Source organism: Coturnix japonica, chromosome 15 (assembly GCF_001577835.2).
Source record: "Coturnix japonica isolate 7356 chromosome 15, Coturnix japonica 2.1, whole genome shotgun sequence".
In the NCBI taxonomy this organism is placed as follows: domain Eukaryota; kingdom Metazoa; phylum Chordata; class Aves; order Galliformes; family Phasianidae; genus Coturnix; species Coturnix japonica.
Window position 1 is genome coordinate 7,946,240 of NC_029530.1, and position 27,444 is coordinate 7,973,683.

Genomic DNA, 27,444 nt, shown 5'->3' on the forward strand with positions numbered 1-27,444 from the left:
CCGGAGGACCGTGGCCCCCACACCTGTACCGCTACAACGAGCGGAACCGGGCCGAACCCAGCGCCCCGCAGCAGCTCCGCCCAGCACCACCGAGGCCGGAGCGCCGCCCGCGCAGCGCAGCGCCCCCTGGCGGCACGGAGGAGCGGCGGCCAAGAGCGGGATACAGGCGGGACATAGACCGAGCCTGGGGGGGGGCGGAGAGTCGGGTGCCGGAGCGGCGCTGTGCTCTACCGGGGTAAAGCGGAACGACACTCGGTCATTTATTATAGGGAACGTATGCTGCAAGTATCCGTTAACTCGCATTACATCAATGCTTCCATTAGCCGCCGGCAGGACGGCGTGTCCGCCGCTGACAGGAGCGGCCGCCGTGACACGGGCCGAGCCGCCCCTCCCGCGCTGGGCTGTGCCGTCAGTGCCGGCCCCAGGCGCCGCTCCGGCCGCGTTCCCTGCGGAGCCTCGTTCCCGGTGGAGCCTCGTTCCCTGTCCCGCCGCTCCCGCCCCTCTCCGCTCCTCCGTCCCCCGCCGCCGCCCCGCCCGCACACGGCGCACATCGCGTCCCTGGGGCTGCCCGCACAGATGCCTGCGGCCCGCCGGGCACCCGCAGCCCCCACTCACCCACCGCACGGTTCCATGCGGAGAGATAACGGCAGCAGAACGGGAGCAGGGTTCGGCGGGCGGCACACGGCGCGGCACGGAACGCGGCTGCACGGCCCGCACGGCTCTTCCAGTCAGGCGCCGCGCGGGGGAGCCCGGCCTCGAGCGGCCTGAGCCGCGCCTGCGCGTGGGCCATTAAATGGGTGCGGGGCGGGCAGCGGAAGGCCCCGGTTACGGCGGCTGAGGAGAGACAGAGTCGGGCGAATAGGGAGCGGGAGCGCGAGGCGGCCGAGGAGGGGACGGAGGGCGGGCAGGGCGAGGAGCCGGCCCGGAGCGCGAGGAGCGCCCGAGGGGTGAGTGAGGGACGGAGCGGGGCGGGAAGAGCCGCGGGCGGCGGGGAGGCCTCGAGCGGAGCGCGGCGCCGTGAGGAGATCAGCGCTACGGGACGGCGACGGGCCGGAACTCTGTGCGTTGTGCCGGGCCGTTCCGCTTTGCGTTGTGCCGGGCCGCGGAACGCTCCGCGCGGAGGCTGCTCCACAGCCGGGCGCTGTGGGGGGCGGGCCGGGCGGGAGCCGCTCCGCAGCGAGCGGGGGGAGCACGCGTGGTGTATTGCTGTGTGCTGCTGTGTGCTGTGCTGCTGTGTGCTGTGCTGCTGTGTGCTGTGATGCGACGACGAGCGTCCCGAAATGAAGCGGCTCGTTTGTTTTTCCCCAGGTCCATGGTTAAAGGCTTTGACGTAGCCATGGATAAAAGAGGAGGCATAACAGAAGCTGAGAATGGTGATGCTTTTCTGGAATTGAACAGAACTGCAACGAAATACCCCCATCGCTATACAAAAGTAAGTGCTTTCTGCCTCTGGAAGTTGTACGTGGGACTGTTGGACATAGAGGTGATGAGGGAGGGAGAGTCCCTGGGTGGTGGGAGCAGCCTCTGTGTGGGTCAGGACTTGCTGGATGACACAGAGCACACAGATCATTATATATGAGGTATCTATACAACTCTGTCCTCAGCAGGCATCTCATTCTCACCGCTCTATATATGAGCACTTTGAAGCGTGTGCTGCAGACATAGAAGCCTGCTGCTCTTCTGGCTTTTCTCAGCATCTGTGCTTTATAGTTCACTTTTCAGCAGTGTTACTTTAAATTGGCCGATTTCCATAGAACATACAGCCCACCAGATCTAATTGCAGCTTTGGTGTGTGCCTGTAAAGATGCTTTTTTATTATCTTACTTGCAGTTGTTCGTGGTGGGGTTTTAGATCACATCTGCATGTGATTCTAACTAGTGCTCAGTATGAAAGCTTTAGCACAGGTGCTCACATTTAGCTGTGATTAATCATTGTTCTTATATGTATTTAAGTATCTAATTAAGTAACTGGGCAGGTTTGGAGCTTCGTGATCCTTGAGGTCCCTTTTAACCCAAGTGATTCTGTAACTAATTTGCAAATAAAGATGCTTTTAATAGGGAGTTGATATGCTGTGGAGCTTCATGTTCAAGTTTTGGTTGGGGTTTTGCTATTGCTTTTAGAAAACTTTTAATGGCAGTTGTGTGGGTTTTTTTTCCTGTTGCTGAAAGCTGTGGGAACAGATGGTCACTGCTTTGTGTAGAAATCTATTAACTTGTATTACAACAAATATCTTGAAGTGTGGAACAGAGTGAGATGGTGTGCTGCTGCTGCTGATTGTGTTATCTTACTTGAGAAATGCAGAACTGTTTCATTCTTAGAGGTTGTGTATTGTTTTTAGGAGCTATCAGTGTGACTCTGCCCTGTTGAGATAGCAGGGTTGTCTTATTTTGACTAGGAGCTTCGAAGAAGCCAAGCAGTTTGGTGTCACGGTGGCAAAACTGATGTGGGAATAGTATGGTTCTCTGATTCCCTTCCTTTTCCTGGACAATATGTACATGTTAACCGAAGATGTGAAGGGTAGGATTGTTTGTGGAGCTTGATATTGAATTATTCCTGAAGTGGAGGAGAGGTCTTATCTTTAAACCACCCGTTAGATAATCTGTGCCTGTCCTTGCTTGGTGTTGTTCAGCTCCTCCTAGAAAGAGGAACTGAATGCAACTGCAAATTCTGACTGCTTTTTTGGCCAGTGCTCAGGTAGTGCTGGTGCTTTGTGTGCAAATAAACCAGTGCAGCAGAAAATCCAGTGTTATTTAGTGTCTGTAGTTCTGATCAGAATAAAGTGGCAGAATTAGTGCCAGAAAGCACCAATCTTTTATCTGTTGGTTTCCAAAGAGTCTGATTTCTTACCCTTATCGACTCTGTTAAAATGTCTTGCACAGTACTACTTGTTTTTTTTGGGGGGTAACTATTTTGTTTGATATCAACATCATAAGTGGTTTTTCCATGATCAGTTTAATACTATTTAGAGGTGGGAGGGATGCTGCTTCAGGGCATGTACTGCTGATTTGGTGTAGGGAGAGAGTTCCTAATAATTTATATTAACTTTCTAACACTGGGGCAACAGCTGGTTAATGTGATAAATCCTTGTGAACTGCTTGAACGTAACTGTTCAGTAGGAGCTAAAAATACCTTTTTCCTCTCTCCTTCCAAGCCATTTTGTGTGAATTAAGAAGAAATGAACAAAAGAACAAAATAAACTGCACTGTGGAAGTGCTGATATCAATGTACTCTTAAGACAAAGTATTGTGTATTCCACACTGTGTCTCCTAGTGCTTTAGAAGCACGTTGCTCCAGGGTGTGCAGCTCATAAGTGAAATGCTCCTCACTTCAATAGAAAAGTTGCAGTGAAATCTGTTTGAAGTCTATGAACTCCCTCTCGTGGCCAACAAAATAGTAAATTTCCATGTCTGGTGTTGGATAGTGTTGTTAATAATCCTCATACCTACATCAGACTATGATAATATTACCACATTGATGTTCCTCATAGATCAAAGTTTATTTTGGGAGGCCATGGGCAGAGAGTCCAGTCTCCTTCTTTTTAAATAGTTGCTGTCCGGGTTGTCAGATGGTGCTGGGGAAAGACTCATTTTGCTGAGGACTAGTGCAGGATTATGCTGAGGAAGTACATTTGTATGGTAGGTGGATAAAACCTTAACACATGAATGATCCTGGGCATTGCTTGTTAATGTAGCCACTGATCTGATTTTTTTAGATGCATGGGAATAATGATGTGAAAGCTGTTGTGTAGATGCTTTACTCTTGGATTACAGAACCTTCTTCAGTATGGCTGATATGGTGTCTACTGTTTGGGTCTTTGTCCTTCCTGATAAGTTCTCAGTACAGTACAGCTGGAAGGGAGGCAGATTAAAGAAAGGCAATCTACAGAAGATATCTAAGAGTTAGAAATGCGCATCTTTACTATGTGTAGCTCTGGTGATCCAGAGTGCTGACAACACTTAGTGCTTTTTGAATGTAGCAAGCTACAGTGAGAAGGTAAGCTGCTTGTCTCCCTAAAATGGCTGGCTAGTCAGGGTGCACAGCTATCAACTCAGGAGTGTATTTGGAAGCTGGTAGGAATTGCTAAATGATATTTCAGTTTTACATCAATTTGTCTTGGGTAGAGTCACAATAGGTGATGGTTTCGAGTAGGTGATGGTCAAAAATGACAAGCTTGTCTGGTATTTCCAGATCTGCTTTAGTGATTGATATTGTGTAATGCTTTTATTTTTACAAACTGAACTTTACACAGCATTGAACACAGCGATTTTCATTCTATCTTGAAAGCTTGCTAGCTTCAATGTCAGTGCTTGTTGTGCTTGTAAGTTAAATTGTGCAGGGAAATGGATGAGTTAACATGGCTGATGTGGACAGCCTTAAGTGTTAACGGAGCCCAAATCTGACCTAGTAAGATTTTGTACTTCAAGTGAGTATGGATTTGAGGTTAATGTTTGTGGGTAAAACTTGTTTTATTCTTGTCATCTATAGTGGTAGACATGGGAGGAAACATTAATTTACTTGCTAAGCACTGCTACTACTACTTTGTCATTCACTAGAAGTCATACTGATTTGTTAGATAGGTCTGTATGATTAGTTTCAGATCATTTTCAGAAACCAACTTCTGTTTTTAAACACTTCTGGTTTCTGGAAGTGCTATACTGACTTATATAGACGTTGTCTAAATTCTAGGTTAGCCCAGTGAAATTCTCTTTTGGAACCTGAGTCACACTCTAAAATTTGTTCTGTGTTGATAATGGTGCTGTAACTTATTCTACAGGTTGTCAGTGTTATGGGTTGGACTCGCTTTCCTTTCTCAAACAGCATTACGTTGTCTCTGTCATTGTAGAAAGAGGTAATGGAGGTGAGGTGTATAGTTCTGATTAGTTGAGAGTGTGCTCAAAGGCTACTGGTGGAAGAACTGAAAAATAAACCAATGTCAACTTTTCACTGTTGTATTTAACAGTAAATGAACTAACACAATGACATGGCTTGTCAAATGAAATGGCTAAATCAAATAGGTAGTTTGGAACAGATGTTTGAGTCACTTAAATCGCGTCTGGGTGAGAATTAAAACTGCTTGCTCTTTTTTTCTAGGAGGAACTTCTGGATATTAAAGAGCGTCCCTACTCTAAGCAAAGACCTTCTTGTCTCTCTGAAAAATATGACAGGTATTTTCTTGATTATACTGAGAACTACATCTGTTTCCAAAGCAGAAGTTGAAATATCAAGTAGTTCTTAGCTGGAAAGTTTCTCTTATTTTGATGCAAGTAAACTGAAGTATTTTCAGAAGTAATAATCTAATAGTAGAAACTGAATGTGCTAGTTGGGAAATTTGTACTTGGAAAATATTGTAATGTAAGATCCATAAGAAAATAACTTTTCACTGTACAAATCTCATAGACATACAGAAGCTATGCTTCAGCATGATTTTAGTGCTGTTTCATTTATTTAAAATGGTAACAAGAATATAGGTGGGTGTACAGCACTGACGAGGTCATGTTGCAACAGGCTGACTTGCTTAATGGATTACGCTCCCACGTTAACAGTGTACCTCATTTTAAAATGAAGGTGAGAGTATTCCTGCCTTGTGCTGAGGAGTTTGCTAAACAGCAAGATCTCCAATACCAGATTGTTCATTTGGACAAGTATGAGATGAAGAGAACTTCCAAAATGCCTGAGAACTGAGACACTTGATCCACTTGAGTTATTTTTATCATTGTGTCAGGCAAACTTCCTTGATACCTGGTGGGATAACATATGTTCTACAGTCTAAGTGTATATATGGTATACTTATGCTTATAGGAAGGATCTGGAATACTACACTTCACGACCTCATGTGGTAACTCAAAGATTCAGAAGTTAGGTGGGAGGTGGATCTTGTTCGTACCAGATGGCTAATGAGTTCTAGTTTGCAGCAACAGTGATATGATTTCTTTATTATGTTAGATGTAGTAAGTAATCCTGCACCTTTTTTTTCATAGTGATGGTGTCTGGGATCCAGAGAAGTGGCATGCATCTTTATATCCGAGTTCAGGGAGGACTTCACCAGTGGAAAGCTTTAAAAAAGATTTGGATTCAGATCGGACTTCTCTTATGCGTAGAATAGTAGGTGAGTATGTTACAGTACAGGAACCAAACTTAAACATAAGCTGTTGGCAAAACTTTCCCTTTGGGATGACATGAATATCTGAAAATTTATTACATAGAATAAGTATCAAGGAAATCTTGGTGATTCCAAGTATAACTTGTTCCTGGTATGCTATTAACTCTATGAAAACTAGCAGATTGTTATTGCCTGCTGTTTTTGCAATATAGTAGTAAGTACATTTGGAACAATGCAGTTATAGAGGGTAGTTTTCTGTGCTTCAAGATTGGGCATGTACTTAGGAGGTATAGATGAGAGCAGGGACTTTCTAGGTGACAGAGCAATGATTCCTTAATATCCAGCTGTGATTTTAATTCTCATCTTTCTGTGGTGTTTGGCAGGTTAGCCTCACAAAAATAAACTGTGGATGTTGTCCTTTGAAAAGCTCCAGGGGTAGCAGCAAGGCTGTGGTTTATCTTATTTTTTTATTTATCTTATCTGAAGGTTATCTTGTGGATAGCTAGCTTGTGCTTACTGCTGTATTCAACTAAATACTTTGTGTGATCTTTGATTTGTAGATCCAAGAGAGAGAGTGAAAGAAGATGACTTGGATGTTGTCTTGAGTCCACAAAGACGAAGCTTTGGAGGTGGCTGTCATGTAACTGCAGCTGTTAGCTCACGTCGATCAGGCAGCCCATTAGAAAAAGAGAATGACGGTGTCCGTGTTATTGGTGGACGTAGGATTGGCAGTGGAAGAATCATCTCTTCACGTAACTTTGATAAAGACCACAGGGGTGGTGAAAAAGATTTACGTGATTCTAGAGATGCAAGAGACAGAGAACGTGAGAGGGACTACAAAGATAAACGTTTCAGGGTTTGTTCTTTTTTCCTGGTTAAATATTTAAATAGTTTTGGACAGTCTGCGCTAAAAGTAACAGGAACAGGCTAACTGCAGTTCAGTGTTCCACACAAGTGGGCTTGTTCTTAAAGAGAATCTTCATGGTCCAATGGATGAGCACTGAGTTTCAGGTGTCAGTTCTTTCCTAGAAGAACTGGGATACATCCACTTCTGTGCATCCTACAAACCTCTCCTGTGATAAATGCAATAACAAGATATTAAGAAGTCTGATTGTTAATAGTTCTTGACCTAGCTGTTGTCAGCAGATGGAAGCTTTTATGCTTCAAGATATTTGTTTTAAATAATACAAAATATCTTCCTCTCAGGATACAGAACTGAGTTTATACAGGCCCTTGCAGACCAATAGCCTTTATTGTTGAAGCAGAAAGTCAGCGGTAAAGTTTAAAATTGAATAAGCAAGCTGGATGTGCTTTTAAAAAAAAAAAAAGGCAAGATGATGGGGGAAATAGTGTCATCTGCTTTGGAGGTCAGGGAGGAGTGTTATGAAACTACATTCAGTGGTTAACTTAATATTTTTAACATCCCACCAGAGGGAATTTGGTGATAGCAAACGTGTCTTTGGGGAGCGAAGAAGGAATGACTCGTACACAGAAGAGGAACCTGAGTGGTTCTCTGCTGGTCCTACGAGTCAGTCTGAAACGATTGAGCTCACAGGCTTTGATGACAAAATTTTAGAGGAAGATCACAAAGGGAGAAAGCGTGCAAGACGGCGCACAGCCTCACTGAAAGAAGGTAAATCTGACAAAGGCTTTTTTTGTCTGTGTTGTTTGTTGTTGCATGTGGAAATGATTCCTCTACAAGTACAGGAAAGTGTCAGGAGTAATGAAGTTTACCAGCCTCTAGGAGTAATACTAGTCATATCTTAATACTGTTAAGAATACTTACATCATGTACCAGCTTTCAGGGAGCTCGGTCTATGGAATTTCTAGGAAGAAAGCAAAAGCTTCCAAAGGATTCTTCATGGAAGAATGGCAGCTGTTAATATACTGGGATAGCTGTATCTGCTTGTCTGCTTTGTGTAACAGTACATCTGATCTGTGTGCTATTTGATTTTTCTTCTTAAGGGATAGAATGCAATGGTGGAGTGGCAGAAGAAGATGAAGTGCAAACTGTCCTTGCTAATGAAACTCCAGCAGATCAAGAAGTTCCCAGGGAAGCTGTCTTACAAGAACCAGCTCCAGGAGAATTTGACTTCAATGAGTTTTTTAACTTGGATAAAAGTGTTCCTGGCCTGGCTTCGGTGAGCTTTGTCTTTAAGCTGGTCATGCTCTTAAGAGAAACATCAGGTTGCTACTATGTCCAATTACAGTTTCTTGCTTTTAATGTTGCTTTAATGTGATGTGCAAGTGTGAGACCACCTTTAACTTTAATTTTGGTGTGCTAGGATGCTACTTCTGAATGATTTCTCTTTACCTCTAGAAGGGTATGACTTTGTAATAATGCAAAGAAGGAAGAAAGACTCAAAATCACTATTGTGCTTTTTGTTGTTGAACACCACTTGTTTCAGAGAACTTCTGTGGCAGAAGAAAGCTATTATTCCTTTGGTCTGAAATAAAGTGTTGTATGATGAAACTTCACCCATCCCCATTTAACAAACTTTTAATTGGGATCTCTTGCAAGATGGAAGCTTTAGTTTGAGTTCAGTTTTACAATGCTCTTGCTTTTGAAATTCAAGTTAGCAAAGGAGCATACAGTCACTATGAATGGGAGTAGTTTTTGACTTATTGTCTTAATAAAGTCCTGTTCAGTGAACTCAGGTCAGGCTGAAGGGAGAAGGATCTAGCTGCTAGACTCAATTGATCTGAAGAATGCAACCCTCTTAATCATGGGCTAGTTCAGGATGCAGAGTGCAAGCAGGTAGCCTTTGGCTATAGGCCTTCTGCCCCACCTGTTGTGGAATACTCCAAGGCTGAGGAGTTGTCCTTGCAGATCATTCAAGGCTCTGTCCTTGGAGCTGAAGTGAATCGTGGTTGTGGGAAAATTCAGCTAATCAAAGTGCTGCTTCTGTGCAGTGATGGGGACTAAAACTGGCCCATATCAGGCCAGGATTGCTAGGCTATTATAACTTGTTTTATCTCATTTAGAGAATGCTTCTGCTGCTTTTCCGCACATACACTTTGAAATGTCATAGCTGCAGTATTTATGTGATGCTGTTTCAGTTCTCATTTTAAATTTGAACAAATTTTTGGTATAATTGAAAGATGTAATGAATTTTTGACAACACTGATTACACAAAGGCTATTATATTTAGAAGGAAAAAGCATTTCAGAACTTCTAAGCTCAGGATCCCGTCTTGTTATCTATCGCAGAATAATCTTGGTTGTACAGTAAAGCTTCTCAAAGATCTTTCTGACAATAAGCTTCCATGTTTTTGGTTTTGTTTTGTTTTTTTTCCCTCATCTTCTAGATGATAGAAGATGTGTTAGGGGAAGGTTCAGTGTCTGCCAGCAGGTTTAGCAGGTGGTTTTCTAATCCCAGTCGCTCTGGAAGTCGGTCAAGCAGCTTGAGATCTACACCCCATGAGGAACTGGAGAGACTAGCAGGTAAGGCTGCAGAACAGTGCATGGTCTCTTTCTTTTGTATTCCCTCCTACCTGATTAATGAGAATGTGACAGGTACAGCTTTAGGATAGTGCATCTCCCACAGTTCACGCACATGATGTTCTTTTGGAAGTTCTAAATGTAAGCAGTTCTGTTTTTGTAAATGTTCTTGTCGTGCTCATAATGACTTTCCAGCTGATCTTTGGCAGAAGGTGTGAGGCATAACTTCTCAGTGACCTGTTGAATTTGGTTACCAGTGTATGTTCATCTTGAGACCTTGGGTTGGTAAACTGATGTGGCAGTGCTCCTGGTTTTGCTGTTTCAGGTCTAGAGCAAGCCATTCTCTCCCCTGGCCAGAACTCTGGAAACTACTTTGCTCCCATTCCATTGGAAGACCACTCTGAAAACAAAGTGGACATCCTAGAAATGCTACAGAAAGCCAAAGTGGACTTAAAACCTCTTCTCTCAAGTCTTTCAGCCAACAAGGAAAAGCTTAGAGAGAGCAGTAAGTGCCTCTTCAGATATTGTGGAGTTCTCATTGTGCAGTATCTCAAAGCAAGAGGCTTGATATTCTGGATACATCAACTACCAAGTCCAGGAGTAGGAAGCACTACCGGTTTACTGGCACTATAGATCACAAAATACTCAGCGAGTCTTACTTATGTTACTGTCTTCACTAATTCTTTTCATCCTGATCACAGGATGACATCAATTCTCAGACTGTTTACTGGCCAGTAACAATCATATCTTAGGATACGAGTCTTGAGTTGAGATTCATGCTTTCTCTGGCCATTATTTAAGGTTGTCATGCTTGAGACTGGCAGTGTCAGTTCAGAAACAGGTATCTGAACTCTGGTTTACCAGAAACTTATTTTAATTCTTGCAAGGTTCTTTGCTGGATCACATTGATCCATTAAGTGTTGAGATCTAAAAAGATGAATGATTGCTGGAGGATATTAGTATTTCTTCAAATTGTTAAACGCTAAAATCAAATCTATCAAGACTATTGCTGGAACTTGAATCACAGTGATCTGTTTGCTGTTCTGTGTTCTAATTAAACATAAAGTAAACCTTGAGGTACTACATAGGGACAGATTTGTTTCAGTTAGACTAATTTGGCTAGGATCCTGGGACTGCAGGTAACTTCTGTTAGCAGTTGCCAGCGAAAGTGAATTCTTTTTCCAAATGAGTTCAGGGCTGACATAAGCTTGATGTTAAAAGGGAACCTTTTGGTTATGCATTTGCATGTTTGGCATGATAGCATGCATGGTGGTACAAAAGTAGATGTATTCTTTGTGAAATCTTAGTCTTGTTCCAAATTATTTTCTATCTGGCAAGCAGCACGTATTGCCTTCTGAAACGGACTGAACAAAATGTAATGCTGTTCCACGATCTGTGTGAAGCAACTGGGTATGAAATCATCGGAGAATTGCAAATATTCTAAAGCATCCAGTCTGGGAGCAGGAGCTGTCTGGCTAACATGTGGAAAACATTTTCTTAATTTGACTTAAATAGAAGTGCAAGTCTTTTCTATGTTCTGCTTGGTCTGAATTTCCTACTAAACCATTTCTGAACTTTGATCCTCACAAAACACCGATGAAGGAACAAAGAACTGGGGGAAGCTTCCATTCGTACTCTGACTTGTTATGTATTCTCATAACTTACAAGTGTTGTGGAGTTTCCAGTCCCATTCCTCTCCACCAGCATCATGCTCTTCCTTCGTGTTTCATTCTGCATGTCTGAATCATTGCTCCATCTTGCATTCTTGCCCAGATTCCCAATAAATCTTGTTTCTTTGGACCAGTGCTTGCTGCAGCAATTCATAGCATGCTCCTTCCTTTTTTCTGCTTGGGATAAACAAACTGGTCCAAAATGCTTATCAGTCTTATCAGTTTGCATATGTGCATGCATACAAATGCAACTACTGCTTATTAACACTTGTGCCTTATTCTGATTATGCCAGTGAAATCTTTCTGTAATGGCTCTTAATTTGGGGGTTGAAAAAGCCTACTTCATATTTAATGCACACCCAACTAAGTGTGCATCTGATTGTCTAAAGTATCAAGGTTTCTTCAGGTGTGTATTCTCTGTACCTGTGATAGCTTCAGGCAACTTGACAGTCCTTCCACTGTGGCTGTAAGACAATCTGATTTCCTGCAGTATAAGATGCTCAGAATTTTCTGAGTTAAACTTGGTCATGTTCAAGTGAATGTTCTCCATTAAAAAGCAAATGAAATCCTAATATGCTGTAAAATGAAGTAGTGGCCTGTCTCACAAGGTAAATGGAAGGTAATGAAAACTTATAACAGGCTCTTACAGTGCCTTACATGCTCTTATTTGTGCATGGTGGTACCTCCAGTGTGAGTACAAAGATGTCTAAGTACAGGTAAGATGCTGTTAAGCAGCTGGTACAGAAAGTTTTTTGGCTGTTATCCTGTTTTCAAACAGTTTGTATTCAACTTCTGCACAAGAATGGAGCTCTCTTTTTAAAAAGGACACTGTGGCTCACCAGTATTTCTTCTGTATTTCTCAGCGCATTCAGGAGTTGTGCTTTCGGTGGAAGAAGTTGAAGCTGGGCTTAAAGGCCTGAAAGTGGATCAGGAGGGGAAAATTGCTGCTCCATTTATGGCGGAGCAAATGGAGGAGTCGTTGAATATAGCTGGCTCCAGACAGATCAAGAAAGATGGGGATATGACTGCGTTTAACAAACTAGTCAGTAGCATGAAGGCAAGTGGGACTCTACCTTCACAGCCCAAAGTCAATGTAAGTAACACACAGCTGTCTCTAGTGAACTGTTAATGGATGTGTTAAGACACAGGATACAGATTGAAAACCCCTTACATTACACTTCTGATAACGTGTGAGGCTTGGTTCAATCTGGTGACGTGAAATTAAATAGTGGCTTTCATTTACAGCTTTATTGCTTGAAGGTAGAAGAAAGCCATAATAAAACAGATGTGCTGTGGTCATTTTCTTCAGGCAAAGCAATTAGGTTTATGTCACTTTTATTATAGAGGACACTGCTTTGTTCCTATACTTGAACATAACTTGTCAGTGTTTTTATTAAAAGCAAACATCTCTGTAAAAAAAGAAAAAAGGTATTAGCCAGGCATAGCAGACACCATCAGTCTGCTCCTTATAGAAGACATGCTAGAGATTAGTGATTGTCTCAGTACTGCTGTTGAAAGGCAACTATCAAATATGTCAAATAGGTGTCATTAATGCTTAGCTGAAGCTCGTACTTCTTGCTATACTAGTGCTCCTTGTTTCTGCATTGCTTCAGTTGCCCACTTGTTCCTACTGTTTCTTCCAGTTTGCACAACTATATGAATTCAAGATTCAACATTATATTTTGAGTTTATTGAACTGCTTGCATGCAGTCTGACACTAGGTGTTTTCTTAAGGCATATCAGTGAGTTGCTGATAGCAACCCTAGTCTGCTCAGCCCTCAACTTTCCTGGGATTTTATTTGGCTGATGACTAAACTGTAGTCGTCAGAACAGACAAAAATGTTAATATCACTGAGAGGAATGTGGATTGTGTCTTAATGAATACATTGCTTGTCATATTTATGTGCAGCTTAAAGTGTTTTCATTTTCTTAGCAGAGCCTTGAGAGTCACTTAATGTCACCTCCAGAGATACCAGGCCAGCCTCTATCAAAAAATATTCTTCAGGTATTTCTTATAGGCTGTTTAGGTTTCTCTTTTTCTCCTACTAGGAAAAAACACAATGTTTGGAAATAAGGATTTAAGGCAGTTATAAGGAGTCAGACTATTCTCCCTGTAAAGGAAGCTACAACTGAACAGTGACTGAATTTGTCTTATGATGCATGTCCCATTGTTATACTTAGAAAACATACAAGGCTTGCTCTGGAAGTAACACCTTCTATTTTATGTTTGCCTGCTTGTCACAGGCAGATGCTGGTGAGGTGGCAGTAAAGGTTAAACCTTCCTGTCAATATTACGTTTTGCTGCTGTGGGATAGGTGGCAGCAGAGGGGCAGTGTGTTGAAATGGCATCTGACATGGAAATTTGTGCGAAGTAAAGCTGTGGAGTGGGATTCTTGTACACAAAGGGGGGGATCTGGCACCCATTGACATCCATTGCTGACTGCTGAATGTTTGTGGAGGCTAAACAGGGGATGTAAGCACAGTGAGGCAGTGAATGGTGTGTTTCAGCTGTGACACAGGTGGTCACCTCCACTGGTGCGGGTTTTTACAAGCGTGGTATGGAGGCTTTTGTTAATGGCTGGCAAAAATGCACAGCAGATGGTGACTGAAAAAGAGTGCTTTGTAGCTGAGAATTTGCTTTATTAGTGTGACTGTACATTTTGTATCTATTGTAGTTTCTGTGGAAGTAAATAGGTTCCAGTGTCACTTATGTAAAACCTGGTTAGGTGTCTTAATTCTACCAGTTTTGGTGTGTAGTTGCACAAGGCAGCCTTCTCTTCTAACTTGCTAACTGTAGCATAGCCTGTAATCTAGTAAAATGAGCTCTTTTGTGTAAATCTTGTATTCTGAACTTTCTCCTGTTATGTATTCATAGGAACTTCTTGGCCCACCTGTTACCAGACCTGCTTCATCAAATGTCCTAAGTGGCCTGATAAGTGGCTTGGAACCTGGAGCCCCTTTACTGGGACAGAGGGCGCCCTCTCCCCCTATCCCACCTGTGTTTCCAACTCGAGCTGCTTCTGCAGATTACCTGCGCCATAGAATATCTTCACCTATTGGTATGGCTTGTTGCAAAACAGTGTTTCTTTTGGCTTATTTGAATGAGTACACTCTCTTTTAAAGAACGCTTCATAGAACAGTAAGCTTACTGACGGTAGGCAGTGGTAGGACAGTGTTTGCCTCTTGACTGTGTACAACATATCATCCTTGTTGGTCTCTGTTTAATCACAAAAATGTACAAGTCAGCATCAGCTGGAACTCAGAGTAAATTCTGCTGGTGCATTGAAATGTGGTCTACTACATAAGAAGCTAATTTGCATCTGGGTAAGGGTTTATTCTCTTTATAGCAGCTGGCACGGTGCTGGGTTCTAGATATCTAACAAGCTGATAGAATGCTGCTGTAGCTACTGCCGAACAGTGCTTGCGCAGTGTTGAGGCCTTGTCTGTTTCACATTCTGCAGCCCCAGTGATTAGACTGAGGGGCACAGCTAGGCAGATGACCTGAATTAACCGAAGAGTTGCTCCGTGCCATGAAATGCTTAGCAATAAAAAGGAAGAGGAGTGGGTTTAGGAAGGAGGTTATCTTTTGCTTGGGAACTGACTAAATGGGAAGCTGAGAATCTTCACGGGGAATCCTTAATTCAGGTCTAAATGGTTTACTTAAAGTTATATGTCATATACTGGAAGGAAAAGTGTTAGATGCAACTGTTTAATGTTTTTCATTAGGTTTTGGACAAGGTTCTCAGCAATTGCTTGGTGATCCATTTCCAGGTGTGAGGAAGCCCATGAGCCCAGTTGCTGCACAGGTTAGACTTAAGTGCTTTTTGCTTACACGTTAAATTTGCTTAATCTTTCTCCTTGTATTTTGGAGTCCAGAAAAAAACTTGTGGAAGTGTATTGAGTAAACATGTATTACATGCTTGTTCCAGTTAACTCTAAATATGAGAATGTGGCGTCTAATTTAGTACAGTCTCAAAACCTCATTAGACCCGTCTTATGGTATGTTAAGAGCTATTAAGCATCTATTGTCCCTCAGTAAAATAGAGGGCTGTTGGTGGGCAGATGCTTTGTGAAGACACAGCAGTAAATCTTTGTCTTTTTAAAAAGACCTTTGATTTGTGCTGTTTTCTTTTCCAACACAACTCCACTTCAGATGAGTTCCCTGGAAATACAACAAGCTGCATTAGAGGGACTAGCGTTGCCACATGACTTAGCCATACAGGCAGCAAACTTCTATCAGCATGGCTTTGGTAAACCACAGATGGACAAAAACAGAGATGGCTATAGAAACAGGTAGGTATCTGACTGCAAAACATAAAAGGCATATTGTCAATTGTTTTTCACTTGGGTTTTTTCTTTCAGAAAATATTGGTACTATTGTGACTTAAGCTTGCATCATTTATTGGCAATCTTGACTTTTATTCTGAGCCATGAGTAGAACTAACTTCCTGTCCTTCAACAGACAACAGCGAGTGACTAAATCACCTGCACCGGGACACAGAGGGAATACATCTTCTCCAGCCCCTACAGCATCCATTACTAGCATGGTCAGTACCCCTAATACATAATGACTGTAGAGAGAGCTGTAAAGGTAGCAGCAGTAACAAGATCATAGCAACTATTGTCAGCTGAAGGATGTAAAGAGGAGTTGATTGAATCATAAGGGCAATACTGTAATGTCAGTACAAGGATTAATTGCACCTGATGCTTAACTGATTGTCTTCACTTTGAAAAATAGCCTTTTCCAATTAGTGTGTTACCCAAAACTGAGAAAGCCCCATCAGTGTTTCCTTGACCCAGTCTTCTCAAACAAAAGGAAGATAACTATATGGAAAGAGCAGGCCCTTGTATTTTGATGCCCAGGCTTCCAAGAAACAAGGGTTGAAAGTTGCTGGGCACTGTAGAAAACACTAGTCTACAGCACAGGTATGAAATGACACATCTAAATGTCTGAAAGCTGAAATACATTTTTGAAAAACAAAAGCCTCAAATATGACTGCTGCCTCCCCATCTTCAGTAGTATTTTGCTTTGATCTAAGCTTTCCAATTAATCAGTCAAGTGCTTGCAGTTCAGGGCCAGTATAAGTTGTCAGCTGCTAAACAGATGCAAGAACTTTGTATATGTAACAAATAAGTGGCTTCCACAAATGCTATAACTTGTGATGGGAAGAAATACAGTTAAGGCAATTTTCTGTAGATTTGTTATCCATGAGTTAATACAAGTAAGGTTTCAACTAGCTCCATAAGAACCAAAGATCAAAAACTGTGACAAAAAGGGAGAAGAGCTACAGAATGAAGTGATGAAATATTGTGAACCAAAGTAATCGGTGAATTAAGTAACTGATCAAACAGAGCTTCAAATGGAAAGAGTGTACTAGAATTGGTGTCTACCCACAACTAAGGTAGTGTGGCTCTCTGGTAATTAGCACTAACTACTTTTTATTGTGTTTTCTGCAGCTGTCTCCTTCCTTTACACCTACCTCAGTGATTCGCAAGATGTATGAGAGTAAGGAGAAGAGCAAAGAGGAGCCAGTTTCTGGGAAACTGAAAGTCAGTGATGGTAAAGATGAAAATCAGAGGCCAAATGAAGGTATTGTAATGGCTTTAACCTAACATACGTGAGACTCGGAATAGAGTTGAACAGCTATAACACATATGTCCAGGCTGACTTAAGATACCTCTGATTAATGGAGTGCAGACAAGTGTAAAAAATGGATCTATAAGAAGGGTTAGAGAGCTATGAAGTAGGTACACACCTGAGTGTACTATTCCAGCAGTGTTGGGTTCAGACCTATATTGTTCTTGTTTGTAAATGGTACTGACCATAGGAGGCCTGAACAAAAAGTGCTTATTTACAGCTTTTTTTTTTATGAATAAACATATTAACAATAATAACTGCATACAATACTGGCAATAATAAAAGCAACTTATAGCCCTCCTGCAACATCTTAACTGAACAATTAAAGCTGAGACCAGTTAACCTCTTCTAAATGTAGCTGGTTAAGGAAGTGTTTTGTCACCTTAACTGACATAAGTGGCTATTAAGAAGAAATGCTTAATACCGATTTACCCAGTAAGACTTGTTCAGTTGTACTTCAATACTATTAATAACAGAGAGGTAGCTTACAGTCATTCAGGAAAGCCAGAAGTCTCCTATTAAATACATAAATATGAGTAAAGTTCAGCTATTCCTGGAACTTAGCCATTAAAAGTCATTACCTTTAATTTTCATTAGATGTAATCTTTAGCTGTGGACTATAATAGTTGTATTCAATTCTAGCTACAGATAATCTACTGTCTAGTTCTGTGGAGAATGCAGATCAAGAAACTTTGCCCACCTTAGGTACCAAACTACCTGCACTGCAGCGCTCTGCATGTTCCACGCCTCTTACTCAAGCAAATCGTTGCACCAAAGAGCAAGACTACAGGCCTAAATCAGCGGGCAGAAAGACTCCTACAATGGCCTCCCCAGTGCCAGGAGGCCCTTTCCTCCGTCCTGTTCATCAAGTACCCCTTGTTCCCCACGTACCAATTGTGCGACCTGCTCATCAACTGCATCCAGGACTGGTCCAGAGAATGCTGTCACAGGGGGTTCATCCACAACATCTTCCTTTACTGCAAGCAGGTAAATCATACTTTGTCCCTTAAGTTAAGCCCTGTCAAGGATATGCAATAATTTGCATTAGGAGCAAATTGATACTTATTACTGGCAATTTTTATTACATAAAAACTCTTAAAATCCAGGTAGCAACTTCTAGCCCATCTATAACGTAAATGTTAGTTTTGCTTCAGGGTCCTTATGCCTATTAGGTGAAATTTCCACATTGCTGTTAAACAGGTATGCTTCCCCCTGGAGTGGACCTGTCTCACTTGCAAGGAATTTCTGCTCCCATCCTTGGCCAACCTTTTTATCCATTACCAACAGCCAGCCATCACATCTTAAATCCACGCTCTGGGACGCCTTTGCAGCTAGCAATGATGCAGCAGCAACTACAAAGATCAGGTAAACTAAAACATACAAGAGGAGCTGTGAGGTTTTCAGACACTGGCAGTGTGTTCCAGTTAGTACACTTGTTGGCTAGCTTTAGTATATTGGAATAACAGGAAGTCATTTGGCATATCTAGACAAGAATAATGATTGTGAACATCTAAATTGCCAGAGTAGTTTTGCCTACTGTAGGTTCTCTTACCAAAAGAAAATCCAAGTGAAGCATTCAGCTTCAAGATGTGTTGCTATTGATGGATCTGTGTCTGCAGCATGTGTGTGGCCTTTCCTTCCTTGCTGTGTGAAAGGCCACCCATCTACCTCCAGTAAGGTGATCTCTGATGCTTTTTTTTTTTCTCCTAGTGAAAAGCTCTGTGATACTGCATCCAGAACTGGCAATGCCAGGCAGTTTGTGGGTGTACTGACAAGCAAATGAGCAAGGGGGTCTTGATTTCCCAGGACTAATAGAATGTAAAAGTCTCATTTGGCTTACGTGCAGAATGCTTGTATTGAGGTATCAGTTGCTCTAGGGAAAATTGCACTGTTGGGTAAATGCATTGCTCCACTTAATAGCTTTACGTTTCACAGGCACTGGAGCACAGGGATCACCTGCTGGTGTGCAGACAACCCCTCAGAACGTGCCGTCCCGGACTGGATTATCTCATGGGCATGCACAGCTTGACCATCGTCCCAGCCAGAGAAGTGGCTCTCCCATTGGCCTTGCAAAGTGGTTTGGTTCGGATGTCTTGCAGCAGCCTCTCCCTTCTATGCCATCCAAAGTCATCAGTGTAGATGAACTGGAATATCGGCAGTGAACAGTGACCACTGGGTGGGACACTTGTGATTCTTTAGACTGGATAAAAATGTCCATAGTCAGGACTTCACCTCTGTTTGGTTTTTTTTTTGGGGGGGGCTTTTATTTTTAGCACTCTGTGCAAGATTTCTTTTGAGAGACTAAAGCACATGGCACCTGTTCTGGTCTCATGTCTGCATCAAGACTAAGGGATCCATTATGGCTTGAATAGTGAAGCCTGGAGAAATTTAGATGCAAGACAAAGCCAGTTTAATCCTGGAAGTGTCTATTTTTTGGTTTTGTAAGATATGTGAATGAAGTGCTGATATTCTCTAGAGTAGGGGTAGCAGCTATAAATTCCTCCTGCAGAGAACTAAATGTATAGACCCTTGTGTACAGACTTGTGTATAAACAATCTTTTGTATATATACACATAGAATAGCTTTTTTTGAATCTATACAGCTGTACATAAGAGTAGCTGATGACAGTTGAGCTTTAGTTGTGCCTATGGGTTTGGATCTTTCTCCATTGTACATGTGGGAGTTTAAGATTAAAGTTGCATATCCTAAGTGTGAGTGAACAGGATAAAGTTGCTTTGCCTTTTCTTGCTGCTCATCTCCTGTAGGTCTCCCTCAAACACATCTTTCTGTCAAGTACTGTGCACTCAGTGTAGCTAGCATCAAAGTGAAAAAGCCCACACCCTGCTGTCTGCATAACAGAAGTCTGATTCCTTGTGTGCGCGGCTCATCTGATCAGATGAGAACTGTTTAGTCTTCAAATGGCATTGAGGTACAGTGACATAAGCCAAATCATCTGTTGTAAGCAGAGACTGTTGGTACCTACTGGTCGTAGTTCTTCCAAGAGGGCTGGTGCTGGTCCTTCTTTAGCTGCAGTATTTTCCTTGTTTTAATCTTTCAAACAAGTTACTGAAGGTCATCAAAATAGAACCTTTAAATCCTCACCCTTTAGCTCCTCAGTCATAGGTGTGGTATGTTCTTTACTGCCTTCCCTTCCGTGCACAGAAGGGAGTCCCAAGAACTGTCCTAAGTCTGGTGTGCATCTTCTGATGCAATTACTGTGAAACTTGCTTTTGGAGTCTTGTTCTGCAGTTTGAAAGGGGGAGGAGGGGGTAGTTTTGTGATCTTACTGTGTATATTTGTTTTTTAAAATACTATGTTCCTTTTAAGCCTGTTTCACTTTCCTCAACAGTTCAGTGTTCTCTCCATCCTTTACTGCATGGTTCCTCACTTCACTTTCTCACTTGTGTTAAGTCTAGTACTGCTGTCATGTCTCCTATCTAGCTTAGGCCATTGTGCTTTTAAAAAAGAAAGAAGCGGAAGCAGAACCAGAATCCTCACAGATTTGCTTTTTCGTGTCTCACTGAATGCAAAACCAGCAGCAGAAAGGAAGAAAATCACTTGACTATTAGAACAGTTGTCAGCATGCTGTGGTGGGTTTGTTTCAGTCTAGCGGAGACGATGTTGTATAGAAATAGCAAGATGAAAAAATTAGATACGGAATCTGTTGGGGGTCACCCGTATTCCTAGTGGTTGTTCATAAAACAATCTCTGTAAAACATGCAATCACCAGCTTGTCCTTGTAAGATTGTTTTCATACTTTTTTAACTTGACACTTTCCCAGTAACATTCTGTAAATAAAGTTGATTCTACCAGCTGTCTGTATCAACTGCTCTGGAACTCATTTCAGCGTATGGGTGGTTTAGCATTAGAACCATGTTTTGAGCTGAATCCCCTGAGTTTCAGCTTCCACTTTGATGTGGGTTGATGGATCTGGCTTTGCTTTAGGATGAGTGTTATCAGCTCTAGTGGAGGTCTTGTTATCTAAATGCAGCGGTTTGACTGCACTAGCAGTAGTTTAAAGGCTGATCTTGACAGCCAGGCTTTAAGAGTAAGGTATATAATACTAATTACAGGAACAGCTGAGGTTAAGGCAAAGCCAAAGCTCATGTTTTATGTCCTTGAGTTTTGTCTTATAAGATATGGTTCTCCAGCACCTCTGCTTTTTGGCTTGTTCTAAAATAGAGTGGAGTGATTTCAGCTGTGTGAGCTCTTTCAATTTGAATCACAGGCATCAAAGCTGCTTTTGCCATTGTGAAAAGTACTTGAGTTTTTCTGAGTTCCACTAGAATGGAGCATTGCAATACAGACTCACCAGAAACTTGTTTGTTTGTTTTTTTCCCTGCAGTAAGTTATTACCACAAAGAGCAAAATAGCCTTTTCTCTGTTTAATAGAAGTGGTCTGTTCTTCGCCATTTGCAAAATGAGAAGTCAGGCACAGTGACAAAGTGTTGGAGATCAGCTTTATTTCTTCACAATCTGAATGACATCCTCATCTTCAAGAGTGTGGTCCTTGCCCACTTTCTGGGGGTTGTGTTTCACAGAAGAACCCCAGACCAGTGCACTGAAAGGGAGAAGAAAGAGCAAATTAAGAAGACGTAAAAGTATAACACAGAGCCTTACAGCAGTTATTCCTGTCCCAACGCTAATACAGAAAGCAATGCTAAGAGCTATTTTTATTCTCTTGTAAGTACCTGATGAGTGGTCTATGTGAACCAGAGATAAGCAGATCAAAGTCAGCCAAAATACTTGTTCATGTTGGACAACAGCCCATAACGCTGCAACTAATGTTACTTCCTAACCTAAATAAAAGCACTTTCACCAGAGAGGAAATTTGTCCAGGAAAGAGCACAGAAATATCAAATACAGTAACTTCTGTATTAGATTTAATTGTAGGGAGATCTATTGTTTTTAACATTCCAAATTAAATTGCTTTTATTTCTGACTTATAAATGAATGGAAGAACACAGCAACAGGCTGATTATTTTCTATTTGCCAGCAATTCTTTCACAAAATACTTACTATTTAAAGTCTTTAATAAGGTTTTTGTGGATCTTCATACAGAAGTCCTCCACCGTTGTCTTGCAGTAAGGCAGCACTACAGGGGAGGTATAGTCCGGGAGCTGCCCTTTGGGTTTGGTGTAGCTGTAACACAGAGTGCAGCACTTGTGACTGATAGGAAACTCAATTACACAACAGAAAAAGGCAGCATGATCTCTGACTTGCAGATTAAACACATTTCAATGGCAAAATAATCATTTGAAAGCTAGAGCTCTAAGTTAATGGAAAAACACGTGAATGATAATCTTTCACCCATTCTTAAGATGTTATTCAATCTCAGCCTTACACAGAGCGCAGCAATTAGGACTCACATTCGTACTAGCTTCAAGTAGTCCCAAATTTTCTCCAGCAGATCATCAAAGTTCCAGCGATGATGAGCAGATATTGGCACACAGTGGGGTACTTTGTAAATAATATCTAGTTCCTCAATGGAAATTTGGTCAATTTTATTTAAGACGTAAATGCATGGGATGTAAACCCTGCAAAGAGAAAGAAATGGTGCTACAGCAGCCTAGCAGCAATACACTGCTGCCATCACCAGAAACAAAAAGCATCACTTTTGAAAAGGACAGTAAGGTTCTAAACATCAATTGTTGCTAGTTTAGCTTCTGCGGAAAGAAGTTCCATAAATAATTACTTTCTTTGGAATACAAACTGCTAGTATGTCAAGTGCGGGGTCTCAACAGTACCTGTTTCCTTCAACAACATCAATCAGGTCATCAGCAGTGGCATCGCTGCGCAGTGTGACGTCAGCATTGTGAATTTTGTACTCTGCTAAGATGCTCTTCACTGTTTCAGCATCCAGCTCGCTCTGAGGACACTGAACGTGCAGACAGTGTTAACAAATGGAGAACTTTGCCTTCAAACTGAGCCTTACAAATAATAATGCTACTACTTAGCATATAGTTTATTAGTAATAACAGCTGCGTTGTAAGTTATTCAACTTGACTGATTTTGCCACAGTTAGTCTTAGGACAGGAAAAAAAGGATTTAAACCACAGCAGCCTTATTAGCATCAATGCCACTGATGGCTGCAAACAGACACTTCAACAGAAACCTGCCTGTCTACTTGTTCAAACTAAGCATGAGGTACCTGAATCCCACAGCAGGGTTCTGACTTCTTACACCTATGGCTGCATCTATTGTTTTAAAAGACTCAGGTAAGTGTAAAACAAAGAGCCATCCAGGCTGCAAGGCTCAGAATGCTGAGCTTTCTTCCTCTTTTCTCCAGAAAAGCACTTTTTTTTTTCCAAGCACTTTTTGTTTTGTTTAAAGAAAACTTGCAACTTACTGTGGCTGTCAGATTAATGCCTCCTTTATCCTTTTTTTTAAAGCCGATATTGGGGGGCTTGCTATTCAGACGTATTCCAAATCCCTCCAGTTCATTCTCAATGATTTTCTTGTGACCGAGGGGTTTCAGCACATCCAGAACAATCAGGATGAGATTACAGGTTCGAGCAACTAAGAATCAAAAAAGTCAACCCTCAAAAAAGCATGTTCTCACAGCGATGAAGCAGCACAGAAGACAGCTCAGTGGACTAACAAGATACAACCCAGATCATTATGGTTTTTTAAATGTGCTGTAAGATTTACTGCACAGAGCAAGAACCAAAGATGCTGGAAAAACCTTCCTTTCTATCTACATTCAGACACACAAGGATGACAATAAGCTACATAAAGATGACAAAGCAGCATCTTTGTTTAATAGATTCTCATCTGCCTTTAAAATTGGTAGCAGATTTTCAAGGCTGTGTCAACATATGACTTTAGGTTTGCTGAATTTAACTGAAACAAAGGAAAAAGACAATGGCTAATGTTTCACATTGAGCAACTGAATTCCAGCATACAATCCAGCTTCATGAATGTGTCAAGAGCAGAAACTCAGCCATTCTCATAAGGCATAATAACTGAACCAGCTTTGGATGCTGCCTCCAAGCTGCACTACACTCACCTGCAATGACTTGCCGTCCTCTGCCTTTTCCATCCTTGGCACCTTCAATAATTCCTGGCAGATCAAGTAGCTGTTGTTCAGGAAAGGAAAGGGACATATGAGAAAAAACAAATGTTTCTCTTTAAGATAAAATCTATTTGTACCTTTCTTCTTAAGCTGCTGAATTTACTGCACATCTTAACAAGACAAAGAGCAAAATTATTTCCACTTTAATTCCTACATACAGTGTTACTCCTATGGAATAGATAATACCAGAGCATGAGAACTACCACTGGAACTGTTCTCCAGAGAAAAGCAGAATAAAATTAGAACCTCACAGAAACATTTCCAATGTACTCTCGAGCACTTTTACAGATAAATTCTATTCTATTCTGTCCTAATACCATTATATCTATATATACAGTCTTAACTTCATAGACACCAGAAGATCTCACCTGTATCTTTGCTCCTTTGTATCTAATGACTCCAGGCACAGTAGTTAGTGTAGTGAACTCATATGCTGCCACTTCGGAGTAGACACCAGCAAGATTACTGAGCAGAGTAGACTTTCCCACTGATGGAAAACCCACAAACCCAATGCGGGCATCACCTGTCTTTGCAACATCAAAACCTGCAAGGAAATGACAAGAATTGACAAAGCACCTAAAGCCATTTCCTCATCTCCTACAGCTCTGCAGAGCCATATCACCGTTAGTTTTAATATTGCCCGAGTGACAGACAGGTCAGCTTTCCTGACAGGCTAAGAGCAGGACCCAGCCCGCACACTGCACACTGCCCCATTCACCACCTGCCTGCAGAGCAGAGCACCGCAGATACTTGGGCTGCACTTCACCCAGCTGCTGTGTGAGCACTGCAGCTTCCCCCCCCCAACACACACACACACACACCTTTGTATGTGGGCACAGACGTCCATTTCACACAAAACCCTCAAGACTTCTGCAAACACACCGTTATACCACCAAAACGCAGAAGTTCTTTTATTTACTCTTCAGATTCAACTCAAGGCCTCGGGCAGGGCCATAACACAACACCAAGCTACGGGCAGGGCCATTACATAGCACCCTGCTATGGACAGGGCTATAACACAGCACCCTGCTATGGACAGGGCTATAACACAGCACCTGCTATTGACAGGGCTATAACACAACACCCTGCTATGGACAGGGCCATAACACAACACCCTGCTATGGACAGGGCTATAACACAACACCCTGCTATGGACAAGGGCATAACACACAATCACCTCCTGTTTCTATGGATAGGGCCATCAACAATCAAGCACCTGGCTAGTGGATCAGCGGCCATAACACAACACCCTGCTATGGACAGGGCCATAACACAACACCCAGCTATGGACAGGGCTATAACACAACACCCTGCTATGGACAGGGCTATAACACAGCACCCTGCTATGGACAGGGCTATAACACAGCACCCTGCTATGGACAGGGCCATAACACAACACCCTGCTATGGACAGGGCCATAACACAACACCCTGCTATGGACAGGGCCATAACACAACACCCTGCTATGGAGAGGGCTATAACACAACACCTGCTATGGACAGGGCTATAACACAACACCCTGCTATGGACAGAACCATAACACAACACCCTGCTATGGAGAGGGCTATAACACAACACAACACCCTGCTATGGACAGGCCCATAACACAACACCCAGCTATGGACAGGGCTATAACACAACACCTGCTATGGACAGGGCTATAACACAGCACCCTGCTATGGACAGGCCCATAACACAGCACCCTGCTATGGACAGGGCCATAACACAGCACCCTGCTATGGACAGGGCTATAACACAACACCCTGCTATTGACAGGGCCATAACACAACACCCTGCTATGGGCAGGGCTATAACACAGCACCCAGCTATGGACAGGGCCATAACACAACACCCTGCTATGGACAGGGCCATAACACAGCACCCTGCTATGGACAGGGCCATAACACAACACCCTGCTATGGACAGGGCTATAACACAACACCCTGCTATGGACAGGGCTATAACACAGCACCCAGTTCCGTTCAGCACACTCCACATAACACAGCCCGTCCCACGCACCTTCCCCCGGTCCTCCTCCTCCTCCTCCCTTTGGTGTGATCAGCTCCCTGCGCAGTTTCGCCAGCCGCGCCTTCAGCAGCCCCAGGTGATGCGCCGTGGCCTTGTTCTTCTGCGTGCGGGCCATCTGCAACAACGCGGAACACAGGGCTCAGCCGTCCGCCGGGCCCTGCAGGATCCCCCCGCCCCGTGACGGAGCGGCTCGGTGCCGGACCCCGCCGGCTCGTTACCTCAGCCTCGATCTCCGCGATCTTCGCCAATGTCCCGCTCATGGCGGCGATGGACCCGGACCTACCGACCGCACCGCAACTACCGACCGCACCGCAGCCTCAGGCCGCTCCTCAGGCCCGGCCGGCAGCGCGCAGGCGCACAACGGCTTCTCGCGAGAAGCTGTGGGCGGGAAGCGGCGGGCGGAGCGCTGCGCTCTGCTCACTGCTCTGCGCACGGCACTGCACTGCACGGCCGGAGGGGGGCGCTGCTGCGTGCCGTGTGCAGCGCCGTGAGGGGACGGGCGGGAGCGTGTGTGAGGGAGAGCGGGAGTGAGGGAGCGGAGCGTAGAGCCGGCGTTTGCTCTCACGTTATATATCTACATGTCAAATTGAACGTGGTTTATAATAAGAAGCACGCTGTGCCACGCACTGTATAGAGGCATTTAAAAGGATGCTTGCACAACCACCTGCTCCGCCAGCCGGGATTCTGAGAATTGCAGCACCCAGAATGTAACTTTACCACAGCTTTGCTTGTGGAATTGTTATACGTTGACCTACGGTAAGAAGTAAAGCAGGGAGAGCTCCTTGCACAGGTCTCTGTTCTCATTCTTCCTCTCCTGGTCTCCTTCCCGCCCCATGTGAATTAAAAAAGCCATCTTTCACGTCACGAGCTCCGTTACAGTTGGAACTGTCATTAATATGAGCTTATGTAGAACTTAATGAAATAGAATCTCAAATAAAGTGGGATTAGAGCTCCTAGTAATGTTAGCTCAGGTAAGCCAGGGTAAATACGAGTGCACCTACCGCCGTGTGTTTGTTCATGGAATTCTAATTATTCCTTTGTGAACAATACTGGCTTTTAACATAGGACGCAGCAGGTTCAGCACTGCCGTTAATTTCTTTTGCTTCTCACTTCAGTTGGAATTTGACTTGTTTGATCCATAGCTGAATTCAGCCTTTAGTCCCTGACATTTGTAGTCCTGTTTGGTAACAGGAAAAAACATGAAGAAAAGTGCAAATGTGGGATGCTTAACCAGACTGCCTCTGTATTTGCAGAAGGTATTGATAACTGCAGGGCTAAAGCAATGGCATTAGTTGTTTTCACAGCCCAACTCCAGATCTCACTTACTGTGTCAAATTAAATCTACAAGTGTGGGATGAATGAGCAGAGATGTCAATAAATGACATTCTTAAGACAAAACTGCTCAGTACACAACCTTAAATCCTTTTTTTTTTTTCCAGAGAGCTATTCAAGCAAAGGTCCTCTAAGGACCTGAGGCACTTACAAACTTCTA

At 42.9% G+C, this 27,444-nt stretch overlaps 2 protein-coding genes across 5 annotated transcripts; one reads left to right on the forward strand and one right to left on the reverse strand.

Annotated features, from left to right (window-relative positions):
• Positions 1-686: 686 nt before the first annotated feature.
• On the forward strand, positions 687-20,671 carry EIF4ENIF1 (eukaryotic translation initiation factor 4E nuclear import factor 1). Of its 4 annotated transcripts, none has more exons than XM_015877916.2 (19): positions 687-947; positions 1,309-1,432; positions 5,092-5,165; positions 5,979-6,106; positions 6,661-6,956; positions 7,532-7,733; positions 8,066-8,241; positions 9,409-9,544; positions 9,867-10,046; positions 12,075-12,304; positions 13,145-13,216; positions 14,087-14,270; positions 14,938-15,017; positions 15,365-15,504; positions 15,674-15,758; positions 16,669-16,801; positions 17,492-17,836; positions 18,050-18,214; positions 18,785-20,671. In XM_015877916.2, exons 2-19 carry the CDS (start codon positions 1,313-1,315, stop codon positions 19,009-19,011), a joined length of 2,973 nt encoding a protein of 990 aa, XP_015733402.1. In that variant the 5' UTR covers positions 687-947; positions 1,309-1,312; the 3' UTR covers positions 19,012-20,671. The 4 variants fall into 4 exon arrangements, with proteins under 4 accessions (XP_015733402.1, XP_015733403.1, XP_015733405.1 ...); XM_015877917.2 differs by having other exon boundaries at positions 13,148-13,216; XM_015877918.2 differs by having other exon boundaries at positions 688-947; positions 17,555-17,836.
• A 619-nt stretch (positions 20,672-21,290) lies between these two features.
• Positions 21,291-26,323, reverse strand: DRG1 (developmentally regulated GTP binding protein 1). Its single transcript, XM_015877933.2, has 9 exons — positions 26,171-26,323; positions 25,944-26,067; positions 24,293-24,468; positions 23,859-23,928; positions 23,199-23,368; positions 22,597-22,727; positions 22,219-22,386; positions 21,869-21,991; positions 21,291-21,410 (listed from the first exon to the last, which is right to left on the reverse strand). The coding sequence occupies exons 1-9, from the start codon at positions 26,210-26,212 to the stop codon at positions 21,311-21,313; spliced, it is 1,104 nt and encodes a 367-aa protein (XP_015733419.1). The 5' UTR covers positions 26,213-26,323; the 3' UTR covers positions 21,291-21,310.
• Between the last annotated feature and the right edge of the window lie 1,121 nt (positions 26,324-27,444).

What these genes read in the sequence shown, in the direction of transcription:
- DRG1 (XM_015877933.2), bottom strand. Translation starts at nt 26,212, where the DNA reads ATGAGCGGGACATTGGCGAAGATCGCGGAGATCGAGGCTGAG. An exon ending in TCGCGGAGATCGAGGCTGAG is followed by an intron (nt 26,068 to 26,170) that starts GTAACGAGCCGG and finishes GCGTTGTTGCAG; the next exon opens with ATGGCCCGCACGCAGAAGAA. An exon ending in AGGAGGAGGACCGGGGGAAG is followed by an intron (nt 24,469 to 25,943) that starts GTGCGTGGGACG and finishes ATTTCCTTGCAG; the next exon opens with GTTTTGATGTTGCAAAGACA.
- EIF4ENIF1 (XM_015877916.2), top strand. Translation starts at nt 1,313, where the DNA reads ATGGTTAAAGGCTTTGACGTAGCCATGGATAAAAGAGGAGGCATAACA. An exon ending in AAATCAGAGGCCAAATGAAG is followed by an intron (nt 16,802 to 17,491) that starts GTATTGTAATGG and finishes ATTCAATTCTAG; the next exon opens with CTACAGATAATCTACTGTCT. An exon ending in GCAGCAACTACAAAGATCAG is followed by an intron (nt 18,215 to 18,784) that starts GTAAACTAAAAC and finishes TACGTTTCACAG; the next exon opens with GCACTGGAGCACAGGGATCA.